This window comes from Brettanomyces bruxellensis, chromosome 1 (assembly GCF_011074885.1).
Source record: "Brettanomyces bruxellensis chromosome 1, complete sequence".
Classification (NCBI taxonomy): Eukaryota; Fungi; Ascomycota; class Pichiomycetes; order Pichiales; family Pichiaceae; genus Brettanomyces; species Brettanomyces bruxellensis.
In genome coordinates, this window is record NC_054682.1 from 133,183 (window position 1) to 158,533 (window position 25,351).

General features: G+C 42.3%; 9 protein-coding genes across 9 annotated transcripts; 6 read left to right on the forward strand and 3 right to left on the reverse strand.

Annotated features, from left to right (window-relative positions):
* Positions 1-598: 598 nt before the first annotated feature.
* BRETT_001519 (uncharacterized protein) lies at positions 599-1,168 on the forward strand (the record flags this gene model as incomplete). Its single annotated transcript, XM_041280068.1, has 1 exon — positions 599-1,168. The coding sequence occupies one exon, from the start codon at positions 599-601 to the stop codon at positions 1,166-1,168; it is 570 nt and encodes a 189-aa protein (XP_041134570.1).
* A 57-nt stretch (positions 1,169-1,225) lies between these two features.
* BRETT_001520 (uncharacterized protein) lies at positions 1,226-5,125 on the reverse strand (the record flags this gene model as incomplete). Its single annotated transcript, XM_041280069.1, has 1 exon — positions 1,226-5,125. One exon carries the CDS (start codon positions 5,123-5,125, stop codon positions 1,226-1,228), a length of 3,900 nt encoding a protein of 1,299 aa, XP_041134571.1.
* A 104-nt stretch (positions 5,126-5,229) lies between these two features.
* BRETT_001521 (uncharacterized protein) lies at positions 5,230-7,791 on the reverse strand (the record flags this gene model as incomplete). Its single annotated transcript, XM_041280070.1, has 1 exon — positions 5,230-7,791. One exon carries the CDS (start codon positions 7,789-7,791, stop codon positions 5,230-5,232), a length of 2,562 nt encoding a protein of 853 aa, XP_041134572.1.
* Positions 7,792-8,604: 813 nt separating this feature from the next.
* Positions 8,605-12,441, forward strand: BRETT_001522 (uncharacterized protein; the record flags this gene model as incomplete). The annotated part of the gene is made up of 1 exon (XM_041280071.1): positions 8,605-12,441. The coding sequence occupies one exon, from the start codon at positions 8,605-8,607 to the stop codon at positions 12,439-12,441; it is 3,837 nt and encodes a 1,278-aa protein (XP_041134573.1).
* Positions 12,442-13,026: 585 nt separating this feature from the next.
* On the forward strand, positions 13,027-14,481 carry ADE13 (adenylosuccinase ade13; the record flags this gene model as incomplete). The annotated part of the gene is made up of 1 exon (XM_041280072.1): positions 13,027-14,481. One exon carries the CDS (start codon positions 13,027-13,029, stop codon positions 14,479-14,481), a length of 1,455 nt encoding a protein of 484 aa, XP_041134574.1.
* Positions 14,482-17,236: 2,755 nt separating this feature from the next.
* Positions 17,237-20,794, forward strand: BRETT_001524 (uncharacterized protein; the record flags this gene model as incomplete). Its single annotated transcript, XM_041280073.1, has 1 exon — positions 17,237-20,794. One exon carries the CDS (start codon positions 17,237-17,239, stop codon positions 20,792-20,794), a length of 3,558 nt encoding a protein of 1,185 aa, XP_041134575.1.
* Positions 20,795-21,725: 931 nt separating this feature from the next.
* BRETT_001525 (uncharacterized protein) lies at positions 21,726-22,208 on the reverse strand (the record flags this gene model as incomplete). Its single annotated transcript, XM_041280074.1, has 1 exon — positions 21,726-22,208. One exon carries the CDS (start codon positions 22,206-22,208, stop codon positions 21,726-21,728), a length of 483 nt encoding a protein of 160 aa, XP_041134576.1.
* A 333-nt stretch (positions 22,209-22,541) lies between these two features.
* On the forward strand, positions 22,542-22,913 carry BRETT_001526 (uncharacterized protein; the record flags this gene model as incomplete). The annotated part of the gene is made up of 1 exon (XM_041280075.1): positions 22,542-22,913. One exon carries the CDS (start codon positions 22,542-22,544, stop codon positions 22,911-22,913), a length of 372 nt encoding a protein of 123 aa, XP_041134577.1.
* A 507-nt stretch (positions 22,914-23,420) lies between these two features.
* BRETT_001527 (uncharacterized protein) lies at positions 23,421-25,268 on the forward strand (the record flags this gene model as incomplete). The annotated part of the gene is made up of 1 exon (XM_041280076.1): positions 23,421-25,268. The coding sequence occupies one exon, from the start codon at positions 23,421-23,423 to the stop codon at positions 25,266-25,268; it is 1,848 nt and encodes a 615-aa protein (XP_041134578.1).
* Between the last annotated feature and the right edge of the window lie 83 nt (positions 25,269-25,351).

Consider the following 25,351-nt stretch of genomic DNA (forward strand, 5'->3'; position numbering starts at 1 on the left):
AGTACACTCCATGATTGTAGGACCCATGAAACCTTACTAGAATCTCTTGATTCGTCATTCTAGAAGCCAAAACGGTGGCTCCATGGGCTCGATCTTTTTAAAAGACCTGTTTTAATCTTGAAAAGGTTGTAGAGGGAGATAACTGTATGACAGAGTCTAATAAACAGAATAATAACAAGATGCAAAACATCTGCCGTAATTCCAACAATTAGACTCGAGAGAGATCTCCCTACAATATATACCTTTTCTGAATGAGTGGAGAAAGAGGAAAAAACCGGAGCTTACACAGAAAAACAAAGTGGTGCATATCAACGAAAGTGAAAAAAATTTCGTGCTCGCTCCTTTAAACGACTTGAATATGACAATTAGAAAATAAGGGATGAAAAAGAAAAATAATGAGAGAACCAAACGAAACTCATTACTTTTTTTTCTTTCCCAGTATCACACTTGAACAACAGCAGGCAGGACAACTTCCAATAAAATTGTATATACCGTTAACAAATTTAAGCGATCATTATCTACCACTAACCTTACAGAATTAGCCACTTACGATATACCACTATTACCAAAAATTTGTACACATTTTTGCCAGAGAAGAATGCTGTTCACATCTTTCATATTATTACTTTTCTTGGGAATAGCCTCAGCATTGAAAGGCTCCATTGACTTTTCGAAAGATGCTGTCAAGATTGTTGATCCTGCAAGGGCATCATTATTATTACTTGACAAGGAAGATAAATCTTGGAGAGTTTTCCATTTTAGGGAAAATGGCGATTTTTACCTACCTCAATTATCTAAGGGGAAGTATGAGCTTTTGATTCAATCTCTAGATTTTAAATTATCTACAGGACCCTCTTACAAAATTACGGTGCTCAACAGTACACATTATATAGTCGAGGATGCTCAGACGGGTAAAGAGCTTGAGGATGGGCTTGAATTTTCAGCAGATAAAGTGGTTTTGAGGAATTTTATCGACAATGATTCATCGGGAAGTTTCCTTAACAGTCTTCCGTTCGTTCCTCTCATTAGGAAATACCCACTAATGGGAATGCTGCTATTGGGCTGTATTGCTCTCATGGTTTCTCCAATGATAATTAGTAAATTTGATCCGGACTTTAATGAGAAGCTTATTCAGGCTCAACAGGACACAAAAGCACATCAATCTTAGATTTCAATACATATATATAAATATCCACATTTCTCATTAGTATGCACACGAATACGCCTATCGTTCGAACAATTCACCCTCATTGTTTACAGCAAACAAATGTGCTCTTCCAACTTTATTTCCATCGCCATTTAATGAAAGATCAAGCTTCAACTCTAGTGATGTTACAATTCCGGACACTTTCTCTTTAGTTACTTCCTTAATTCTCCAACCATCTTCTTTTTCGAGCACAAGCTCATAGATCCTCACCGTACCATCAGAAAAACCGACACAGACCAATGCTATATTATTCCAAGGAATATTGCTTGTTTTGGAGTCTTCGGGCAAGTTAAAGTCAGAAAAACTTAAAGCTGTTGCACCAACATTCAGTTGTACTTGGCTGATCGGCTTACCATTAATTGTGAAGATCTTGAGATGATTTGATTTGTCGACAGTGGCAATATAACCGTCTTCATTTGAAATTGCAGCCAAGAATTCATTACCCGAACCGATTTTGCGGATCATTGTGTAATCTGACAAATCCCAGAGAAACACTTGACCGTTTGCACTTCTACTAAGAAGAACATGATTATAGTACGAAACAGAGATCATTTTGATAAAATCAGTATGTCCTCTGAGAACTGCGATTGGCTGCAATTGCAGACGTTTTGAATTTGCAGTTTCGGTTGAAGCAACTTGAGAATGCTGAACGGCTGATTTTTGTGAGTTTATAACTCCATCCATCGAGTCGGTTGTTAACTTATAGGCAATCATATATCCGGCTGCAAATCCAACTATAATCACTCTATCATTTGCTATGAAATAAATTCGTGTAACCTTACTTGCCGTCAGCCGCTCAGAAAGTAGTTTACCATTTATAAGTAGTCCATAGGAAGAAAATCTTTCGATAACTGTATCACCATATATTAAGCGTTCATTAGAGCCGACTAACCACCTTCTAGACTTAGCATCAAACACCAATTCATACAACTTTTTCGAGGAATTATTAACCGTTGTATTCATCTTTCTAATCGGAGTATTGTCAAACGAACATTGGTCGAATTTGATATGCGGGGTTGACTTCCATTTCCTGGGGTGAGGACGATAAAATATTTGTAATGGCGTTTGGCCAAAGTTGTGAATCGTTGCAATAATGACAGCTTTTTCTCTCTCATCTTCAATCTTATCTAAATCTATCGCACCCGCATAACTAAGATGATGGAATACATTCAAAGACTGAACTGCGGCCTCACCCCTTTGCTTATATCCAAATACAAGATCTATCCATTCAGGTAAGTGTGCTGAAACATAATCTGATTCCAGTGCTTCTCTCATTTTTTGAACAAATACGGTTGCACTGCCTTTTGCCCACGGAGGAAGTATGACATCATTAACCGGCTCTCCTGTTTGTAGGCAACCAAAGTCAAAGCCATTCAGATTCTCGAGAAACTCCGGAAGATAGTAAAACTCAGGGATAAGTTCTCGAACATCCGAAGTATTATCCTCGGATGCACTTTTCCAAGTTTTCTGTACTGAATAAAACAACCTGTCCGCATGATCAAAATTTCCACCTTGCAACAACAAATATGATCGAACAAATGGCTGCAAACGTATCAAATACGAAGCAACAACCATCGCAGAAGAGTAATGTGTTCCGTAATATGCCGGTGGAACATCTGGGGCCATTTCCTTGGATGCCGAATATCGCTCTCTAAATTGTTTGGCTCTTTTCTCACTTTGTGCACCCATTGGCTTTGAAAGATCTCTGTAAGAGTTAGGATCGTTTAAGTCCAAAGTTTGCGACTCATAATTAGAAAGAACAAATGGGAAAACTGGATATTGTGTTAAATCATTGAATGTGCGCCCAGCAATTGTATTAATTAGCATGAGATAATAAAAGTTTGATAACTCACCTCTCCTCCACTTTCTTGTAATCTTAGAAAAAGCAGCGCTTGCTGAAGGTGCCGGGCCGACATTTATAAGAGCGTGAAAAAGGGTGGATCCAATACCCTTAATATTTTCATTACCGACATTGATTATTTTCTGTCTTGAAGCCAACAACATAGCCTCTTCTAGATCACTATCTTTAAGTTTGGACGTGATTCTCGCTTGCAAATCGTTAAAGAGAGAATCTCTTAGACCTTTATTTGACAATGTAACAAGAACAGAACTTCCATCACTGAAGAAAACTTCAAGAGCAACATCCCGAAGTAAAAACTTACGTTTGGATGCGGAAATAAGTTTTGATGTTTCCCACGAGATTATTCTATGAGACAAACCGTGATTCAAGTCTACATTCTCCGTACCAAAAAGCATTTTGATATATGCATCTCTATCTGCCGCTTTCACATCAGTGATATCAACAATTTCTCCTTCGGAAGTATGAAAGTAATTCTCCACCATATAGAGATGCGTGAGTCCAATAACAAGAACTGATTCGGTCATCTCCAACCCAAGAATCCTCGTCACGTTAACAATCCGGACGATTTTATCATGGACAAAAAGACTTCGCATAATTTTCCTGTACTTATCATCTGTAAAAGTGCCCATATCAGTTTGTTCTGAAACAAATTCATACTGTGCACCGTCGATCTGACATTCAAGGTCATTTATATTGCAAGAATCACTTGTACTAACACTATAATTATCACTAGTTTGACAATCCACAACTAATTGAGGCAAGCTATCATACTCAGAATTGTTTGCAAAGCTTTTGACAGATTTAAGTAAAAACTTATTATGCATTCTGTATCTACCTTCAGCCAAATCCAACACCGGTCTCATTCGAAAATGTTCAATGGGTATCCTGGTAGACAACCTTTCATAGATATTCACAAAATATTTAAGATCACTCTTGTCATCTTGCACATTCTTGTAGAAGTTCTTTGACTCTGCCTCAATAATCGCTTTTAGAATAGATCTTAACTTCCATTTTTTTACAACATTTCCTTCAAGCTCAGATTCAGCTTTTCGAGTCAATACATCTAGCTTATCATAAAAACTCATTTGTTTAACATCATGATTTTCAATAGCAGAGAGAGAATCGTTGAAAGATGTATTCATAAACAATTTCACATCTGTGTTTGAGTATAATGAGGATTTCATATCCTCATCATTTAGGTGGATGGCTCTTTGCATTTCATCAACAGCATTATTCGGTAACCTTCCCAAAAAAACTTTCTGCAATTTTGTGAAGCAATCTAATTCTATTATAAGCATTCTCATGGAATTGGTAATTAAACTGAAAAACTCGACGTCAAGAAGTAACAGGTTTTTGAATAAAGATGCGAACACTGAATTCAACTGTGTTCCATCAAGCTTCACAAATAACATTTCTCTAAAAAGCATCAATCTGGAGCAACAAAATTTAATAGAGTCTAACGACGAACCTGGATTCTTAATCTCATTTTCGGTACATCTAACAATAAATCGAACGTAAAACTTTCCAAACAAGTCCGAACAAACTTTATATTCTTTCAAATTCAGTAAAGAACTTTTCCTTTCTGAAATCTTCATTAAAAACGTTCCTGCAAAATCGAAAACAAGCTTTATGTCTTGAGCATGAAAAGATATTGTCTCATTTTCCTGGAAGAACATGGTTAGGTGTTTCAACAATATCTTACAAATGCAATCATTCTGCATCAATGCACCATCTTCATTTATAAAAAGCTTCATATGAGTCACAAGAGAAGGGAATTCAGACATTAAAAAGGAATCACGATACTTGGATGAAAAGAAGTCCACAAATCGTTGTCCTTTTGTTATTTTGCCTGTTGCAGGACTGAGGTTATCACCAAATAATTGTTCCAAAAAAAATGCATTTATGAACTGCTCAAATGAGCTTGATATTCTAGACAACTGCGCACACTCAATTAGACAATTCAAGCGTTTTAGTTGAAGTGATATAAGTAATAGCTCATTTGTCCAGATGGGATCATGCTTTAAGAATCCTCCTAAACTTGAAAGATTGTTATACATGACATCCAGAGTATCACAATAGATCTGAAAGAAGCTTATGCCGTCAAGAAACAGCTTATTCGAAGTCGTAAACTCATTACCCAACTTTGCTTTATCATCAGATATCATGCGATGCAAGAATTCATCATTCCATTCAGCACAAAAGTAAGACCAGGAATTACTGATCCCATCGATCCTTTGTTCTTTTGGCAAATAGATAGCAAAAAACCCTTGACATTTGCATTTACAGAATTTCTCAATTGGGTCATGCCAAACATTGCTGAAAAAAGAGGAATCATGATATCATTAGCATATTTCCAATCCTTACTAAGACATAATCTCATCATAACTAATCCACCACTTCTGCTGAAAACTTCTCTTGTGTGTGAACCCAAAAGCAAAAGAATTTTTAGCAGCAATCTGAGTGCCATTTTAACCACCTTTATATCTGAGTCATCCAGTAAAATCATAATCCATTTCGCATTGACGCATCTTAAAATGTGTCTGAAGTTTTTTGAGTGGTTGCGATCAGTTGGATCATTAACTATTGTCATTATGATGTCCAACATAGAAATACCATATTCATGTTCCAATTCAGTAGATTTTGAATGATTCAAAGCATATATCACGTACAAGGAAATCAAACGGATAACATCTCCAGATGGATTGTGCATCACAAGAATCTCCAGGGAATTCTTAAGAATTGGAAGCAAATCTTTATCCACCAACTTATACTTAAGCTCTTGTATAATCTTTCTGACTATATCGAGCTCCATTAACTTTCCCAGATTGTAAGCACAGTACTTACTGGCATCACCAAACACAGATAATTGGAAAAGAACAAACTTGAATGTATCCTTTGTAACTTTATTAACAACACCATCGATCACTTGTGGTTGCCATATCTCAAAATCCACAATTAAAGTTTGGTAAGCCAATCCATTTGCGATAAAAGAATCATCAGGTGAGTTCTGATTATACCCAACAAATTTCAACACAGACATGAGGGTATCCATGTCTATTAATGACTTCTTCGCCTTTAACAATGTAGCTAAAATATTATAACCAGAATTTGATTCGAACTCGGATAATGATTCGGGGCTGATATCCAGAAAAGAGAAAAGCATTCCCAATGCTTTGTTTAGATCACATGAAGTGCTTGATTCAGAAATTATTCTCAGGAATAGTCCAAATCCCCCAATTGCAAAAATATTACTCACAATCGAAACTGGACTCCAGAATATCAATTCATGTTTAATATCTAATGATAAAATATAATCATTTTCGTGAATCGTCTTTACAATAGCACTTAATGTTTCATTACCTGCATTTAAGTTCATACAATGGAAGTTCAAGACTAGATCATCAATATCCAACAAGTTATTGAGAATCAGCTGTAGGTCAACATTCAAATCTGCCGAAAGCAAAACGCCCGGCTTTTCTATAATCTCTAATAGCTTAATTTCCATCTCTATCTTGGACCTTGGGTTCAACAGAGAAAGAATGTTTGTATCCTGATAGGATCCAGGATAATTAGGACCCAAGTAATAACACAACAAAACCCATTCCACTTTTTGGCATCCACTCATAAGTAATAAATTTGCAAACTCTGGAATGACATTATCTGTATGGCCAGAGCCAATGAGCTTCACATTTATATTAGAATCCCTTGAGGAAAAAGATCCTGAGATAGATCTTCCGAGTCGAGAAATCGAATCTTGACAAGTAAATTGAATGCTTTCTGATTGAATAAACTCTCCATCTACATATAGATCAACCATAGAAGAAGATTTGCGATCCAGAGGATGTAGTATAACACATATGTTATACAATCTTCCCAACTGAAAATCAAAAGATCCAAATTTACAGATGTGAAAGACAAATGATGAAGGGTCCTTGATTTGAAGTTTCAAACTGGCATCATCAAATTCCAAAAGAACACGTTGCTTGCCATCAACAGAATTTAGTTCGAGCCATTCAAATGTATCAATATCTTGATTATCAACATTGCAATAACCGGAATGAAGCTGTAACCAGGATGAAATAGTAAATCCATTAGAAAAAGCGGCACCTTTTGTTGGAAGCAAGTTAAAATCAATTGATTCTTTGTCCGATAGAATAATAGACTTGTATCCATTACAGCTTCTTCCAAAAATCCTTGATAAAAGATCCAAAGATGAAGAGGACTCCAAGCTGGATGAATATATATCAGCAATCTGATCAGAAGGAATTCCAAGCTCAGAAAGATATACTAACAATTCAGTTAGTGCAGCATATACCTGTTGTAGATGATTCAATTCATTCACCTTCCTGTTTAAAAGTTCGCTGACAAGAAGCCTTATAAAACTGTGCGAATAGACATAAAACCTATTGAGAGGAGAAGCCTCGAGAATTTTGGTAAGAAGAACAACTATAAAGGAAGTAAGGCGGGGAGATGAGTGGTGAAGAAGATCAATTATCAATTGACGGAGATGATCTGAACAGTCTGCTTTAAAGAGTGGAAGTAAATGAAGGGACTGAACAAAATCTACAATCTGTGGAGTGAAATCATTGGTCGAACCAGAAATATTCGATATTGAAGATACAAGAAATGTCCTAAAATCAGATTGCTGCTTATTTGATTGTGATGACTGAAGACAGTCAAGAAACCTGTCAATAAATGGCATGTATAATTTGGCAAAGTCCATTTTAAATGTTTGATGATGGCATGACTGTACTTCAACGGGGAAGACAATGTATGGTAAGAGGAATTGAGATTTGAAGCAGCTTAATAGGCCGTAAGAAGTGTTTTGTAGAGAATATACGTGTCGATAAAATCTTAAATATTTCTTTCTATTGATAAGTGCCCATGCAGATCAAACGGGAAAATAATTGATTCAGAATGCCAATGATAAATGATAATAAAAATAGCATCAGGGGATACGAGGGACCAGGAAAAAAAAGGAGAATAGAGATCACTGCCGCTTACATATTTTATTATTGTGCTAATGCCTCATCGCTTAGTAAATAATTTTTTTTAGCTTTTCGCGAAATTTTTCCGCCGTGCTCTACATTTGATTTTTCGACGGAAACAAAATGGCAATCCATCTGTGAAAAAAAGCTTTGTGAAGCTCTACGAAGAAGAAACCTTTAATATATTTGATTGCCTGTTAGTTTAAAAGAACGAGCAATCTTGAAAATCAAACGATAAGATAAGGAGGAAAGAATCTGGACGTTCATCTGCAACTACAGTTAATTCATCATCTGATTTCATCTTGTTGGACTATCCATATTAGAACACAACAAGAGCGCTTTTCAGACTCTTATCAGGCGGAAAGAGCATTTCTCAAAAGTAAACATCGATATTTTCCATAATCTGAAGGAAAAACCGGGAAACAAAATCTGCTATTTGTGAGTCACATCTTTCAAAGGATATCAGTAATATCACCAACCTTGAACGCGCACACGAGCATTACAATAATACAATACTCATCCCAGAGAAAGCACCGATCCCTTATAAAATGACAAATTTTGGAGCAACTTCGAACAATGTGGTGCATATCCCAGTTGAAGACAGTATTAAAGGGGAAAACAGCGAAACAAACGTTGCAACACCAACATCAAGTCGTGAGTCAGACTCAAATGGCACCACAAACGGAAGCGAAAGCGAGACATACGTTAGTGCAGAGTCAGAAATGGAGAGTGTAGCATATAGAGAACTTTGTCAGCATAGGGAAGAAGCCAAACAATTAAAGGAAATTTCGGGAAGTAAACTTCAGGAAGGTGATGAAGTTATTGCGATTCCAGAGGAGTGGACCAACCGGTTTTACAATGAGGAATTCGACATCTCAGATGATGATATAAAGTCGGAAATTGGACCTTTATCATCGAGTAAAATCCTGGACTCAAGCAGGCTGAATTTAACGGAAGGATTTCAGTTTGTTCCAAAGGAATTATTCGAGAAACTACGGTCCTGGTACGGGTGGAAGGATGGCGACCAAGTGGTAGAAAGAAGAGTTTTTTACGATCGAAGTAAGGGGCGTTTGGATGTGGATGCTTGGCCTCTATGCATTATACCACATATTTTGACCGGTGATGCAGCTGGTATCAACCGATACAAACTTGTTAGTGCAAAGCCGTTTCTTATTTCATCTCGCAGCTCTTCGAAACACCTCAAGATTATGGTGGAGAAGAGTTTTGGCCTTTTGAAGCACAGAAACAGACATTCTTTAAGCAGTTCAACAAATACAGAGTCGGAAGGAGAGAATGATGACGCCAGAAGCGATGCTGCAAAGCACATAAAAAGCCGAATCTGGCACATCAAGATCAAAAGTGGAAGCAGAATTCCTCCGGTGCTATCTCCAGGATTTTTGAACCTGATAACAGAGCAGCAGGTGATTCGAACAGGTAAGAAATATGGAGGTAAGTCTCTCGAGGAGTGTCACATGAGTTCCGGTCACGTGCTTCTAGAAATCAAGCGTGCTGACGGATCTTATTTAATGGACACAAATGCAAGTGTGAGAGTCGGGGATGGAAAGGTTGGATTGGTGAATCTTGGAAATACGTGCTACATGAATTCGGCATTGCAGTGCATAGCTCATGTTCCAGAGTTAACATATTACTTTCTTTATGGCTTTTACAAGAAGGAAATCAATCGGGAAAATCCACTCGGCAAGAAGGGGAAGCTGGCAGAAGCTTATGCGTCTCTTATCCGGCATCTTTTTGATAAGAGGATGCTAAATAATCAGGGATCCGGATACAGAGAGTCATTTTCGCCGAGAGATTTCAGATATACGATCGGTGTGTTTAATTCGATGTTTTCCGACTATAGGCAGCAGGACTCTCAGGAATTCCTCACCTTTCTTCTTGACGGATTGCACGAAGATTTGAATCGTGTGCTCAAGAAACCATATATTGAGAAGCCAGAACTTCCAGAGGGTAAATTTGAGAATAAAGAGGAGGTGTGCAAACTTGCGGATGATTGTTGGATTGCACATAAGAGAAGAAACGATTCCGTAATTATAGATCTGTTTGTTGGTCAGTACAAATCAACGTTGATTTGCCCGGAATGCCAACATGTCAGCCTCACTTTTGATCCGTACAATGATCTGACATTGCCGTTACCAATTACTCGGAAGTGGACGCACAAGTTAAAGATTTTACCAGAAACAGGCACCCCATACTTGCTTGAAGTAGAACTCCCCCGTTCCGCTACATTCTACGATCTAAAGGCTTATGTTTCGAAGATGACTACTTTCCCAATGAATGAACTAATTTGCATTGAAGTGTTCCAGTCACAGGTGTACAAAAACTACGAGGACGAGGATGCAGACACGCAGTACTTGCCAATTTACGAGTTAATCAATCCGGAGGACGACATCTGGTTTTATCATATTAAGAATGGTCCCGGTGATGCAGTTGTTCCAGTTTTTTCAACAATAGGGCCATCTGTGGAAGCTGCAAGCACAGGAAAAGCAAAGGCGTTTGGAATACCATTTTTCATCACTTTGACCGAGGAAGAGAGAAACTCATATGGGGCTATTCGCTTAAAGCTTGAAGAACGGTACTCGCAGCTATCAACGGCTTCCTATTTCAAGGATATGAGGAAAAACTCAAAGCCACAGTATGAAGTAGGAGATTTTCCAAATCTCAGTGATGACTTCAAGGCACAATTGTTCGGATTAGACAGCGAAAACTTGACACGTGTGGTTTCCAAAGCCAATCCTGAGATACCTGGGGATTTTGGATTCTCGATCAAGCTTTTGAAAGGCCGTAAAGTGAGTGCAAGAAGAAGTTTTGGTGCAGGTTTGGGGCACCACTTTTCATACAGGCCGTTTAATTTCAACACGAGCTTTGGCAATACAAGTACGGAATCTGCAGTTGGTGACGACGAGGAAAATCTGTGGATTCCACAGACAGATGGGAACTTTGACGGTCTCAAAGATCTTCTTGATCAGTTGGACCCTATTCAGAAGGAGTTTTACGAGTATGGCGATCACCAGAAAGAGACAGACGAGCAAAGCAATGAGGATGTTGATATGAAGGAGGGAGATGAAGAAAGTGGTAGTAACATAGATCGATCACCAGACATGGATACAAACGTTGGACGATGCTTGCTCTCACCATCTAACGAACTGCAAATGCAGACTGAAGGAAGAGAATTGTCGAAAGCGTCTTCAACAACATCGATTTTGCAGCCGGTGTCTGCCAGCTCTGAATCATCAACTGAGCAAAGAAGAGATGAGGAAGATTCGTCATCTACAGCGCCTCAATCATCGTCATCGGTACCAAATTCGTCCTCTTCTAGTTCATCATCAGCTTCATCAATAGACGATGAGCCAATAGTCGGCAATAAGACCGCATTGGTTTGCCAGTGGGACCCGGAAATATTCGATATGTTCTTTACTGGATTATCTGATGCTGAAGTTGGTGGTGGCAAAGAAACTTGGACAGATCCTCGTGAAATTCCAAATGAGGAGTTGAAGAAAAGCAGGGAGGAGGAAGAGGAACGCAAAAAGAAGACAATCACTCTTGATGACTGCTTGCAGCTCTTTTCAAGACCGGAGATTTTGGGCGAAAACGATCTTTGGTATTGTCCACATTGCCAGAAACACCAGCAGGCAACGAAGAAGATCGAGATATGGTCTGTTCCGGATGTTCTTGCGATTCATTTGAAGCGGTTTGAGTCAAGTCGAAGCTTTAGCGATAAAATCGACGCGACTGTCGAGTTTCCCATCGAGGGTTTGGACATGTCGAAGTATGTGGCGAGTGAAAAAACGCACCAGGCTATGGTTTACGATCTTTGTGCCGTTGACAATCACTTTGGTGGAATAGGTGGTGGACACTATACAGCGTACGTGAGGAATTTTGTTGATGGTGAATGGTACTACTATGATGATTCACGGGTTTCTCCGGCAGACCCACTTGATGCGATTAGGGGCAGTGCCTATCTTTTATTTTACAGGAGAAGGTCATCGGAAGCCTTGGGTGGCGATTTTTTGAAGCAGATGTATGCGGAGATTCTGAAAGAGAGAGAAGAGCAAAAGAAAGCTGCCGAGAAGATTATTCAAGAAGAAGAAGCCGGCGATGTGGTGGAGGAGCGGGAAAATGACACAGGGAAGGTAAAAGCGCAGAATGAGGACGGAGTTGAGTCAGTTGAAATGGCCGATGGCAGAAAGTCCGACGATTCGTTACCGAAAAGAAGACGCAAGATGAACGCAGCAACGATTGGCTCAATTACAATGGCAAGAACAGGTACTGGAGAATCTCCCATGAGTGATAAAGAGGACGCGATGTCTACAGTCAGTTCTATGGCCAATGCACCAAACGGAGACGAAATACTATCTGATGCATTGTAGAACTAAGGTTTCAAGTATATAAAGTGGTGAAACTGTGTGAAAACGGCACTAAGTTTGGACGATTGAGCGATCTAATAGGATTTGGGATTACCGTCAGCCTATCTTAGTTTTTTAATTCTCGATTTTCGATTTTCAAACGTCATTTTTCAAACTTCCGTGCCTCTCGACTCCACTCAATACAACTGTGATAAAGTGAACGCATGATATAATTGAAACCTCATGATAAATAGWGATGAATAGATAAATTTATACACGACTGAAACTTTACGATAAAGAAGTCAGAAAAAAATATGAAAAAAATTCAAAAAATTATTGTAAGAAGCCGAGCTAATTAGCAAGAATAATAAGATTTCACGCGGGTGATGCCGGAATGAGGGAGGAGTCCGTGTCACCCGCGCTATAATGGAGACTCGACTTTTTTTCACTCGGCAATAGATTGAGATGAAAAAAAAGACTAGATATAAAAGTAGAGCCGTACCCTTGATACTCTTTTCTTCCCACAAGCTAAACCTCGGGCAAAAGACCAGTACAACTTTCCTCCAGTTTAAGTATAAGACGCGAACCAGATCAGCAAGAATATACACAATGGTTTCGGATAACGACACATACATGACACCTCTTTCGGCCAGATATGGCTCCAAGGAGATGTCGCATATCTTTTCGATGAGAAACAGATACTCGACATGGCGTGAGCTTTGGTACAGTTTGGCCCGTGCAGAGAAGTCTCTGGGCTTGGATGTGATCACGGATAAGGCATTGAAGCAGATGTCCCAGCACTTAACTATCACAGATGAGGAAATTGAGGCTGCCAAAAAGGAGGAAGCAAGAGTTAGACATGATGTGATGGCACATGTTCACGTGTTTGGAGACACGTGTCCGGAGGCTGCAGGTATCATTCACCTAGGAGCAACATCATGCTTTGTTACGGATAACGCTGACTTGATTTTCATGAGGGATGCTTACGATTTGTTGATTGAAAAACTTGTGAATGTGATCGACAGACTCTCAAAGTTCGCACTCAAGTACAAAGACATGCCTGTTTTGGGATGGACGCACTTCCAGCCGGCTCAGTTGACCACAGTTGGAAAGAGAGCCTGCTTGTGGTTGCAAGAGCTTCTTTGGGACTTGAGAAACTTCGAAAGAGCCAGAAACGATATCGGACTTCGTGGTACTAAGGGAACAACGGGAACACAGGCCTCATTCCTGTCTCTATTCCACGGAGACGGCAAGCAGGTCGAGGCTTTGGACAAGAAGGTAGTCGAACTTATGGGATTTAAGCATGCATACCCTGTTACTGGCCAGACGTACTCGAGAAAGATCGATATCGACATGTTGCATCCACTCGCCTCGTTTGGTGCTTCTTGCCATAAGATGGCTACCGACATCAGACTTTTGGCCCACCTGAAGGAAGTTGAAGAGCCATTTGAGAAGTCGCAGATTGGATCTTCAGCTATGGCCTACAAGAGAAATCCAATGAGATGCGAGAGGGTCTGTTCTCTGTCGAGACATCTTGGTGCTTTGTTCCAGGATGCTTTTAACACTGCCTCTGTCCAGTGGTTTGAAAGAACGCTTGATGACTCTGCCATCAGAAGAATTTCCGTCCCAGAGGCTTTCCTTACGGCGGATATTCTTCTCAGCACACTTACCAACATCACTGAGGGTTTGGTGGTTTATCCTAAGGTCATCGAGAAGCACATCAATGCCGAGCTTCCATTTATGGCCACCGAGAACATTATTATGGCTATGGTTGAAGATGAAGGTGCTTCCAGACAGGAATGCCACGAAGAAATCCGTGTTTTATCTCAGCAAGCTTCCAGTGTGGTCAAACAGCAGGGCGGTGAAAACGATTTGATTCAGAGAATCAAGAAGGATGAATACTTCAAGCCAATCTGGTCCAAACTTGACAAACTTTTGGATCCTTCCACATTTATTGGCCGTGCACCTCAACAAGTTGAAGGATTCATTAGTAACGATGTCCACGATGCTCTTGAGCCTCACAAGGACTTGATCAATGATGTTGAGGTTAAATTGAGCGTCTGAGCGCAACTTTGTACTAATTTCTTTTACATACGAATCCTACAGGGAAAGATAGGGTTGGTAATAAATATCTAAGATTACGTAATCGGAGGCGTTAGACGTTGTAGGTGTAGTATTGTTGTGGTCGATCGACGGGTCTCTTGCGTCGATCATCCGATAAAGATTGAAGTAATGCTGATAAGCATGATGGAACAAGTGAAAGATAGATCTGACACGAAGAGGCATAAGCAATAAAAGATTATGACATCATGCTTATCGACGAAAGAAAGGGAGGGGGCTGATCACAGATGAAAATTCAGTACTGAGCTAAAGTAAAGGAATGTATGCATGCGAGACTATTTCCAGTATGCATGCATCTAATTGGATAGTGTATTTATATTTATTTATCCACGCGGGATGATATGATGGGGGTCGTGCAACGAAACATGAAACTGATTTGGAAGTTATGCAGTGCAAAGTGTTGGATAACTATATTCAAGCGTTGCCCCGCAAATTACCAAATTAGACCAGCCCGGGAGTGCACGCAAATAATTTCGGAAAGATTTGAAATATGGAGGAAATACAAAATGCGATGGGATAAACGGTTGCACAGCGTGATTCTGTGAGATATTAATGCTAAAAAGTAAGTATTGCCGAGGCTTTATACAAACGGGAAAGATAATAAAAATAAGATATAACCGAATGGTGAATGAAATGAAAGATAAAGAAGAGAATGAAAACAAATAAAAAAAAAGGATCATGGCGCTAAAAGCGTGGTATCATTAATGCGGGGAAGTCGGAACCACATAAGAAAGAATTAGGAAGATAACACGTTGTTTCAAAGGAGGATTTGCGATAATTATCTGAAATTAGAAAAGGTAAGGAAGTCCGGGATTGTGAGCTCTGGGGTGGGTACGCTAAAAAAAAACGTCAATGTCGGAGTTCGGATAGGGCGGCGTTTTGGTAAAATAATGCCGGAGACCCGTTTTATCCCCAAAAAAGTTTAAATCTAGTATCCTGAAAAGTGTGAAGACGGACCCGGGGAAAAAAGCAATGCAGCAATGGAAATTTGGTAAAAATATATGTGTGTATGTAGGATGAAGGGAAATAGGATGAGACTTTGCTGTATAAGCGAAATAATCAAGGGTTTATGTCGGAAAGCCGTCAGGGAGAAATTTAAGAAAAAGTTTACAGGAGAAGGAAATGGGGACACCAAGTGAAGTAAATAGGAATATGAACATGTTAAAAAAATTAACTACGCTAGTAATATGTAAATAGCACGATACAATCACAAATAAACAGGAAGATCCATGTTAGAAGGTTGAACAATAATAGTAAATACAAATATAACATTAGATCTGACTTCGGACTATAACGACCAGCGCTAAATCTTGCCTGGTTCGGGCTCATGTATGTGAGGTGACACAAGAAAATAAAAAGCCGGTTAGTGGGTACGCTTGCCGATATGACGATAAAATAATGCCATCCATGACTGGGAGAGAAAAAAAAAAAGATGAATGAAAAATTTCCAAAATTCCACACTGGAAAAAAAGAGTCATTGGTTCGATAACGCGACGGCATTGTAAGGAAAAAGAGAGGATAGTGATGTGAGCAAAGGGCAGGCTAATAATACGTCAGCATTTGTGCATTGGGAATAGGAATTGGAGTAGTGCTAGGGATGGATTAGTTAGTGGATGTAGTAGTAAGTGTAGCTTTGTGCCCGTTTAGTAGTCTAGACTGAATTGTGGCAGGAAGTGGATAGGGGGAAATTAGGAGGGAAAGAGAAAAGGCAAAAAAACATGTTATGGGGAGGGAAAATAAGGTGTGAGATAGGGGCGGGGGAGGCCTGGTAGGAGGGCAGGGAAAGGGGGCAGAAAAACAGGCCTGGTAGGCGGCAGGCGGCAGGCGGCAGGCGGTAGATACGCGGTGGGATGAAGAAAAAAATAGACGGTAGCCGAGGGATGGGCAGGAAAGGAAAGGCCATCGCATTAATGCAGGATGTCAATTATCACACCGGACGACACCAAAAACAGGGTGAAAAATCCCTAGAGGAAAAAATTTTTGTAACGGTTTACCGCGTGAGGGCAGATTCAGGAGGATTCGTTGCTTTGAAAGAAAGGGAAAAGGATAAGAAATATCCCGGAAGGGCATATCTAGGGGGTCCGGGGTAGTTCAAAAAGTAGATAAGTCATGCGGATGGGATATGGTAGAGAAGACAGATAAGTTGGGAAAAGGAGAGGGAGAATTAGGAGTGAAAGCAAAAAAAAAAAAAAAAGCCGTGACCATGCCAAAAATAAAAAGGAAGAATAAAACGGAGAAAATTTTTTGAAAAATACAAATGGCATAGAACCCCGGAGATAATGAAAAAGAGGGAAAATAAAGCAACACAAACAAATGAAACAAAGCAAAAAAGAAGCGATTGTATTAGAGCAAAAACAAGAAATTATCGATTGTTGCCCATCGCGAATTTTACGAAGCGTGAAAAGATGAGTGAATAATTGAGATCATGCTTTCTTGAACATTCATATAAGTAGGGAGAAATCTGCAGAAAAAGCGGAGACACGAGTTAAAGCCAATCGAGTGTTTTGGTACATATAGGAGGGCATATAATTTTTTTTTCGATTCATTTTTTCCACCCTGTTGTTTGTCTCTGTAGTCTAAGCAGCATTCTATTGTGAAGTACTTTTGCAAACAGACACAGGCGGCGAAGTAGTGCTAAAAGAGCAAGGTTTCAAGACCCAAGAAAAAGCAAGAGCAAGAAGAATACAAGCAATCAGTAATGTCGAATTCGGAATTCCCGTCGCTCCAAAAGCTGAGGAACCAGTCACAGATCCTCCCAGGGCAGTACAACAAGATCCTTGTGGCCAACAGGGGGGAGATACCAATCAGGATCTTCCGAAGTGCACATGAGTTGGGTATGCACACAGTTGCAGTTTATTCGTACGAGGACCGGCTCTCGATGCACCGGTTTAAGGCAGATGAGGCATACCAGATCGGCAAGAAGGGCCAGTACTCGCCAGTGCAAGCATACTTGGCGATGGACGAGATTATTGACATCGCAAAAAAGCACGGGGTGTCGATGATTCACCCTGGATACGGATTTCTCAGCGAGAACGAGGAGTTCGCGGCCAAAGTGGAAAATGCAGGATTGATTTGGGTGGGCCCATCACCGGAGGTGATCGAGTCGCTCGGAGACAAAGTGTCGGCCCGAGTTTTGGCAGCCAAGTGCAATGTTCCGACGGTTCCGGGCACACCAGGCCCAATTGAGGATGTGGAGGAGGCAAAAGACTTTGTGAAGAAGTACGGGTACCCGGTGATCATCAAGGCGGCATACGGAGGAGGAGGCCGTGGTATGAGAGTGGTGCACGAGGGAGACGATATCGTTGATGCGTTCCACCGGGCGTCGTCGGAGGCAAAGTCGGCATTTGGCAACGGAACATGCTTTTTGGAGCGGTTCCTCATCCACCCAAAGCACATCGAGGTGCAGCTCTTGGCAGACAGCTACGGCAACACGGTGCATCTCTTCGAGAGAGACTGCTCGGTGCAGAGAAGGCACCAGAAGGTGATCGAGATGGCACCTTCAAAGACTTTGCCGGATGACGTGAGGAACTCGATCCTCGCGGACGCCGTGAAATTGGCCAAGACGGCCCACTTCCGGAGTGCGGGCACGGCGGAGTTTCTTGTGGACACTAAGGGAAGACACTACTTCATCGAGGTGAACCCGAGAATCCAGGTTGAGCACACCATCACAGAGGAGATCACAGGCATCGATATCGTGTCTGCACAGATCCAGATTGCCGCAGGAGCCTCGTTGACCGACATGGGCTTGTTGCAGGACAAGATCACGACGCGTGGATTCGCAATCCAGTGCCGTATCACGACCGAGGACCCGGCCAAGAACTTCCAGCCGGACACGGGAAAAATCGAGGTGTACCGGTCGGCAGGAGGAAACGGTATCCGGTTGGACGGAGGTAACGGATTCGTGGGCTCGGTGATCTCGCCGCACTACGACTCGTTGCTCGTGAAGTGCACAGCCCACGCTTCGAACTTCGAGGTGACCAGAAGGAAGATGGTGAGGGCATTGATCGAGTTCCGGATCCGTGGCGTCAAAACCAACATCCCATTCCTCATTGCCGTGCTCACGCACCCGGTGTTCCAGCAGGGCTCGTGCTGGACGACGTTTATCGACGATACGCCGTCGCTTTTCGACATGATCTCGTCAAAGAACCGCGCCCAGAAGCTGTTGGGATACATTGCGGAAATGTGCGTGAACGGGTCCTCGGTCAAGGGCCAGGTGGGCGTGCCCCGGTTGCACGAGGAGGCCGAGATCCCGGCGATCACAGACCCGGCGACCGGTGCGTCGATCGACGTCGCCTCGCTTCCCCCTCCAGCCCGTTCGTCCGGCTGGCGCGATGTCATCGTGTCCGGTGGCCCGGAGGAGTTTGCCCGCCGCGTCCGCCGCAACAACGGCGTTCTCATCATGGACACCACGTGGCGAGACGCCCACCAGTCGTTGCTGGCGACCCGTGTGCGGACGATCGACCTCTTGAACATTGCCCCCTCGACCGCGTACGCGTTTACTAACGCGTTTGCACTTGAGTGCTGGGGAGGCGCGACGTTCGACGTGTCGATGCGGTTCTTGCACGAGGACCCATGGCAGAGGCTTCGCAAGATGCGTGCTGCCGTGCCTAACATCCCATTCCAGATGCTTTTGCGGGGTGCTAACGGTGTTGGGTACGCGTCCTTGCCCGATAATGCGATCGATCACTTCGTGAAGCAGGCCAAGGACAACGGCGTGGACATTTTCCGTGTGTTCGACGCGTTGAACGACTTGGAGCAGTTAAAGGTGGGTGTTGATGCAGTTAAAAAGGCCGGCGGGGTCGTCGAGGCCACCGTGTGCTACTCGGGAGACATGCTACAGCCAGGCAAGAAGTACAATCTCGACTACTACATGCAGACCGTGGGCCAGATCGTCAAGATGGGCACCCACGTGCTCGGCATCAAGGATATGGCCGGTACCATGAAGCCTGCTGCAGCTCGTTTGCTCATCGGCAGCATTCGCAAGGCCTACCCAGACTTGCCAATCCACTTGCACACGCACGATTCCGCCGGAACAGGCGTGTCCACGTACGTTGCAGCTGCCGAGGCCGGTGTCGATGTTGTAGACTGTGCCGTGAACTCCATGAGTGGGCTCACATCGCAGCCCTCGATGTCTGCATTCATTGCCGCGGTCGATGGCCGGTTTGCCACGGGCATTCCGGAGTCTGCAGCCCGTGAGTTGGACTCTTACTGGGCCGAGATGCGGTTGCTATACTCGTGCTTCGGTGCTGACTTGAAGGGCCCCGACCCGGAGATCTACAAGACGGAAATTCCAGGCGGCCAGCTCACCAACTTGATCTTCCAGGCACAGCAGGTCGGCTTGGGTGACCAGTGGGCAGCCACAAAGGCAGCATACACAGAAGCCAACCGGTTGCTCGGCGATATCGTGAAAGTGACGCCGACATCCAAGGTGGTGGGTGATTTGGCCCAGTTTATGGTGTCGAACCACCTCTCGGGCCCAGATGTCGAGAGGTTGGCCTCGGAGTTGGACTTCCCGGACTCGGTGCTCGACTTCTTCCAGGGACTCATGGGCACTCCTTACGGCGGGTTCCCGGAGCCTCTCCGCACAAACGTGCTCCGGGGCAAGAGGAGAAAGCTCACCTGCAGGCCGGGGCTCGAGTTGAAGCCCTTCGACTTGCAGCAGGTCAGAAACGACTTGCATGCCAGATTTGGCCCGGAGATCGACGAGTGCGACGTCGCCTCATACAACATGTATCCGAAGGTCTACGAGGACTGGAGGTCTGTGCTTGAGAAGTACGGTGATTTGTCCGTGCTGCCAACCCGCTTTTTCCTCGCTGCTCCTAAGATCGGCGAGGAGATCAACGTCAACATCGAGGAAGGAAAGACCCTCATCATCAAGCTTATTGCTGTCGGCGACTTGAACCAGGAAACTGGCACAAGAGACGTCTACTTCCAGATGAACGGCGAGATGAGGAAAGTCGCCGTCCAGGACAAGAAGGCCGGTATCGAGAAGGTTACCAAGCCTAAGGCTGACGGCCACAATCCAAACGAGGTCGGTTCGCCGATGTCCGGAGTTATTGTCGAGGTCAAGGCCAACGTCGGCGACGATGTTGCCAAGGGCGACCCCTTGTGTGTTTTGAGTGCCATGAAGATGGAGATGGTGGTCTCTGCTCCTACTGCCGGCCGTGTTCTTGACATTTTCATCAAGAAGGACGAGAACGTCGAGGGAGGCGACTTGCTTGTCAAGTTGGGCCATCCTGGTACTCCTGATGCTTGAGTTTGCGTTTAGTTATCTAGTTTTTATTGATTTCCACATTATCGGGGTAGAGTAGCTTTAACTTGGTCTTAGGACATAGTGGGGAGTGCGTACTCTTCCCTTTCGAGTTTGCACTTAGTTACAGGGCACTTTTATCACTGCTGGACCGTGTGGTATGTACAACTGCCATGTGTGACTAGACATCTTAATTACGTGAAATACGACTACCATTGCTTCTCAAGTGTATTTCTGATGCTTGATTGCTACTTAATTCTTTTCATCCTTAGCAAGCTGTACGCTGCTAGTTTAATTATATTTCTCTGAAACCAGTCTTTATCATTTCATTGTAGCGACCTTAACTGCATGTTACTTGTTGCTGCCTTAAATAGGCACTGCATCGCCATTTTTGCTGGCCTGTTTATTTGTTGCATTCTAAGATAGAACGAGCTGATTTGCAGGGATTGCGATTAGTATTCTCTCATTTGGTATACGTGTGTGATACAACAGCTCATGCTATCTTAGTTACCTTGCATAATTGCCTTGATAGCACATTCTAATGGCAGAATGTTAAAGTGGTTTCCCCACATTTAGCTACTTAGTTTCATTTGCTGAATTCATACTATAAAACTATTCCTTATTTACTCATCTCAGTATACTCAACCATGCGTATCTAAACATTTCTTCCTTTTTCTTTCTCCGCGTTATTAATGCATGCTTGTATGCATATTACACCCCCATGTTTTACTCCCATCCCACTTTGTCCCCCGTTCCCGCCAATTATCCTCCTTATTCGTCCTTCCTCACTTCCCAGACCAATTGATTTTACCTTTACAGAATGTTACCGCTCTAGTTCTTGTACTGTCAAGAAACATGTATAAAGAAGATATTCCTCTTCATATTCCACAATAAATATTGAATGCATTAAATATTAACATCACTTCATCCTCCTTCATCACCACACCCTCTTCCGTCGGTGTTTCAGCTTTCCATATTGCTCTTTTAACTGTATCAACCGTTTCTTTCTCTCCTCAATCTCCTTCTCAAATTGTTCAGGTGACCTCCATACACCTCTAATCTCTTCACTTGACATCATTTTGGTTATCTGCTCGTCACGCAATATTAACTGCGACCATATGTCGACCATTTTATTTGCGTTTGACGTATTCTCCATCATCTTGCCTATATTTCCACTTATCGACCGGATTGAATCAATTGTGCTTGATATTGCAGAGTTCATTTTTTTTAGCTGGCCCAACTCCTCAACCAGCTTATTGTTTGTATCTTCCATCTCTGTCTTTTTGTCATCCTCTTGTAAGTGTTCACTATCCGAATGTATTGTATCTACTAGATCTTTTGAACTTTTTTCATCTCCCGAATCTTCTAGGTCCTCCAAGTCTTTTAAGCGTTTTGGGTTCTTCAAATCTTCCGAACACATCACAGAAACAGCAATTTCACCAGCCTGATCCCCCGTAGGTTTTACTACTGCAGCCAATTAGTTGTTTAATGTTAAGTAACTAAACGGCAGTCAGTCCTGTTTATCTTTAGACAAAGAAAAAAGCGCGACTGTATAATCGCACACCCGTACATTGCAAAGACTCCTAAATTTTTCAGCATTGAGTCCCTCAGCTTTAATCACAGTTAAGAGTTCACCCGAGTCTCTGGTATTCACTTCAAGCAAGGTAAGCTTACTAGGATAAAGCGACGCAACATCTTGAATCCTTGTTTGAATAAGATCCGGCTTTTACCTGTTTGATATTTTGATAAAAGCATGTCCCAAGATAGTGAAGATTTAGTCTACATAAACGAACAACAACCAGCACAAGATCAGGCAGAAAACGACTTTCGGGTCCTGGTATTGGTCCAGAAAGATATTGGCAAAGCTGAAGGATCGAGTACAGATATAAGCGTCGATCAATCAGAGGCTAAGGGGAAAATACTAGAGGGAATTACGTCATTCACAGGCATAAATAAGTTCTTCGATTCGTTTGATGAGCAAATAGCGTATCCAAACCAAGGGCAGCTAAAATATGACGTGGGATCAGATGGCTTTATTGTGATAATAGTGGGATCCAATGATCTTAAGGAGAAGGTGCTCAGTTTCATCGATGCCTATTTGGCACAAATCCAAAAGCCCCTATAATAATTATTGAACACATTTCACCATGCAGTGATCGCTTTGAATTGTTGCTGAACATTTCGTTTTTCATGTCATTTGGTATAGATTTAATATAGTGTACGTTAGTTTTATTGCAGTTGAGACTGCGTTTTAATAGAAATCCAGTTTAGCATATATCTAGATGTTAATCTTCGGAAGAGTGGTTTGATTTGTCCAGCGTTCTCACAATTCCCCGTAGGTCCATAAGTTGAAGTAATATTATTAGTGATACCACATCTGTGTAGTCATTCACTTGTACCAGCTTCCTCTCTGATAAAAAGGCCGATCTCCCACTAATCGGCAAGCAATTACATCTCTCTGCCGTGATATTTTTTTTTTCTCTCTTTCCTTTTTTCCTCCATTCTCAAGCTTGGCCTAATTACAGCATGGCTTATGTTCTACACCACTATTTCCAGACTAGCACACTGAATTTCAGCTCGATTGTGCCGAAAACAAATTCACCCCAACTAGTTGCATCGCCTGATATTAAATATGGTGGTGGACGGTAAGGAGCAGGCACATTTTCTGGATAATTCTGGAAAAAGCTTCAGTAATACGGCCGATAGACATGAAGAAGGCATGTCGGAACTTTATCGATCCCCTGCACGTAAATCCGAGGAAAATAAGTTGTCCGGCCAGTCTAGTGATTGGAAACCATTTATAAACAAGGATAAAAAAGTCGATCCGCATGATTCCAGGGGAAAACCACCTGAAATGTACGTGTCAAACGCGTCATCAAAGTATCAAAACTTACCTGCTGAGGATAGACCAAGATTTGTGCTTCTAGTCATCTTGTACATGATCCAGGGAATCCCAATTGGGCTAGCATTTGGATCAGTGCCATTTCTTCTCAAGACCGCCGATCTCAGCTACTCGCAAGTGGGGATTTTCTCTTTAGCCACTTATCCATATGCCATGAAATTGTTGTGGTCTCCGTTGGTTGACTCGATATATTCGCCACGTATAGGAAGAAGACGGTCGTGGATCATCCCAATTCAGGTGCTCTCCGGATTCTGTCTCTTACTGATGGGCTGGAAAATCGATGACTTGATGAAACCTGAGTCTCTGTCTCAGAACTTGGCGAAATTGGCCTGGTGGTTTTTCATATTGATATTTTTTTGTGCAACACAGGATATTGCCGTGGATGGATGGGCATTGACCATCCTCTCGAAGAATGCCTTGAGTTATGCGTCTACCGCACAGACGGTGGGAATCAATATCGGCTATTTTTTGAGTTTCACCATTTTTTTGGCGTTTAACTCTCCGAACTTCGCCAACAAGTATTTGCGGTCCGTGCCAAGTACAGAAGGTGTTATCACATTGGGTCAGTATATGAGGCTGGCGGGTGTATTCTACTTGGTTGTGACATTTATCATTGCATTGCTTGTACCAGAAAATCCTCAGTTAAGTAATTCCGATGGTGACTCTTCCATCGAGCTTAGCGATTTTACCGCGAGAAAGAAAAACGACGATCACACAACATCAGCGGTTCTAAATGCATCAGATGAGGCGGCAGTTCGGTCCCCAATAGAGGTGTATAGAAGAATGTTTAGTGTGATTAAACTCAGGAACGTCCGCACTTTCATCTGTCTTCTTTTGGTGTGTAAGATCGCATTTCAGGCAAACGAAGGTGCCACGGACTTGAAACTTTTGGATAAGGGCTTTTCCAGAGAAGATCTCGCCATAACTGTATTGATCGACTTCCCATTTGAGATTGTCTTCGGTTACTATGTGGCAAGATGGTCTTCCGGCTCGGAACCACTCAAACCTTGGCTTTATGGCTACCTAGGAAGGATTGCAGCTGCATTACTTGGACAGTTGCTTGTTGCCCGCTTCCCGAAATCGGGAAAAATCGGCACTTTCTACTTTCTCTGCGTTATTGGGCAGCATCTTTTGAGCTCGTTTATGTCTACAGTACAGTTTGTTTGTATCAGTGCATTTCATACAAAGATCGCCGATCCTGCCATTGGTGGAACATACATGACTACCTTGAACACACTCTCTAACATGGGAGGTCAGTGGCCGAAAATCATCGTTCTCTCGCTTATCGACAAATTTTCCAAAGCCACATGCATACCTGATGCCAAGAATTCCTCCCCAAGCAACATATTCCAGTCCGAATCCTTCTACAACTGCTATGCAAGTGATATGAAGCAGCAATGTATCGCAAATGGCGGCATTTGCACCTTGGAAAGAGACGGTTACTATGTCACGAACTTATTATGCATTGTCTTGGGACTTGTTTTGTACTATGGATGGCTTCGGAAAACGGCCTTGAGGCTTCAGAGCTTGCCGGTTGGTGCCTGGCGTGTTTCTAAACCCACCGTTCTTCCTCTTTAGATTTGCATCCATCATAATATATGTCTTCTTCTCCACCTTTATAACTCCGTTTTCATTCATATCTGTCCATTAATTCAATCATT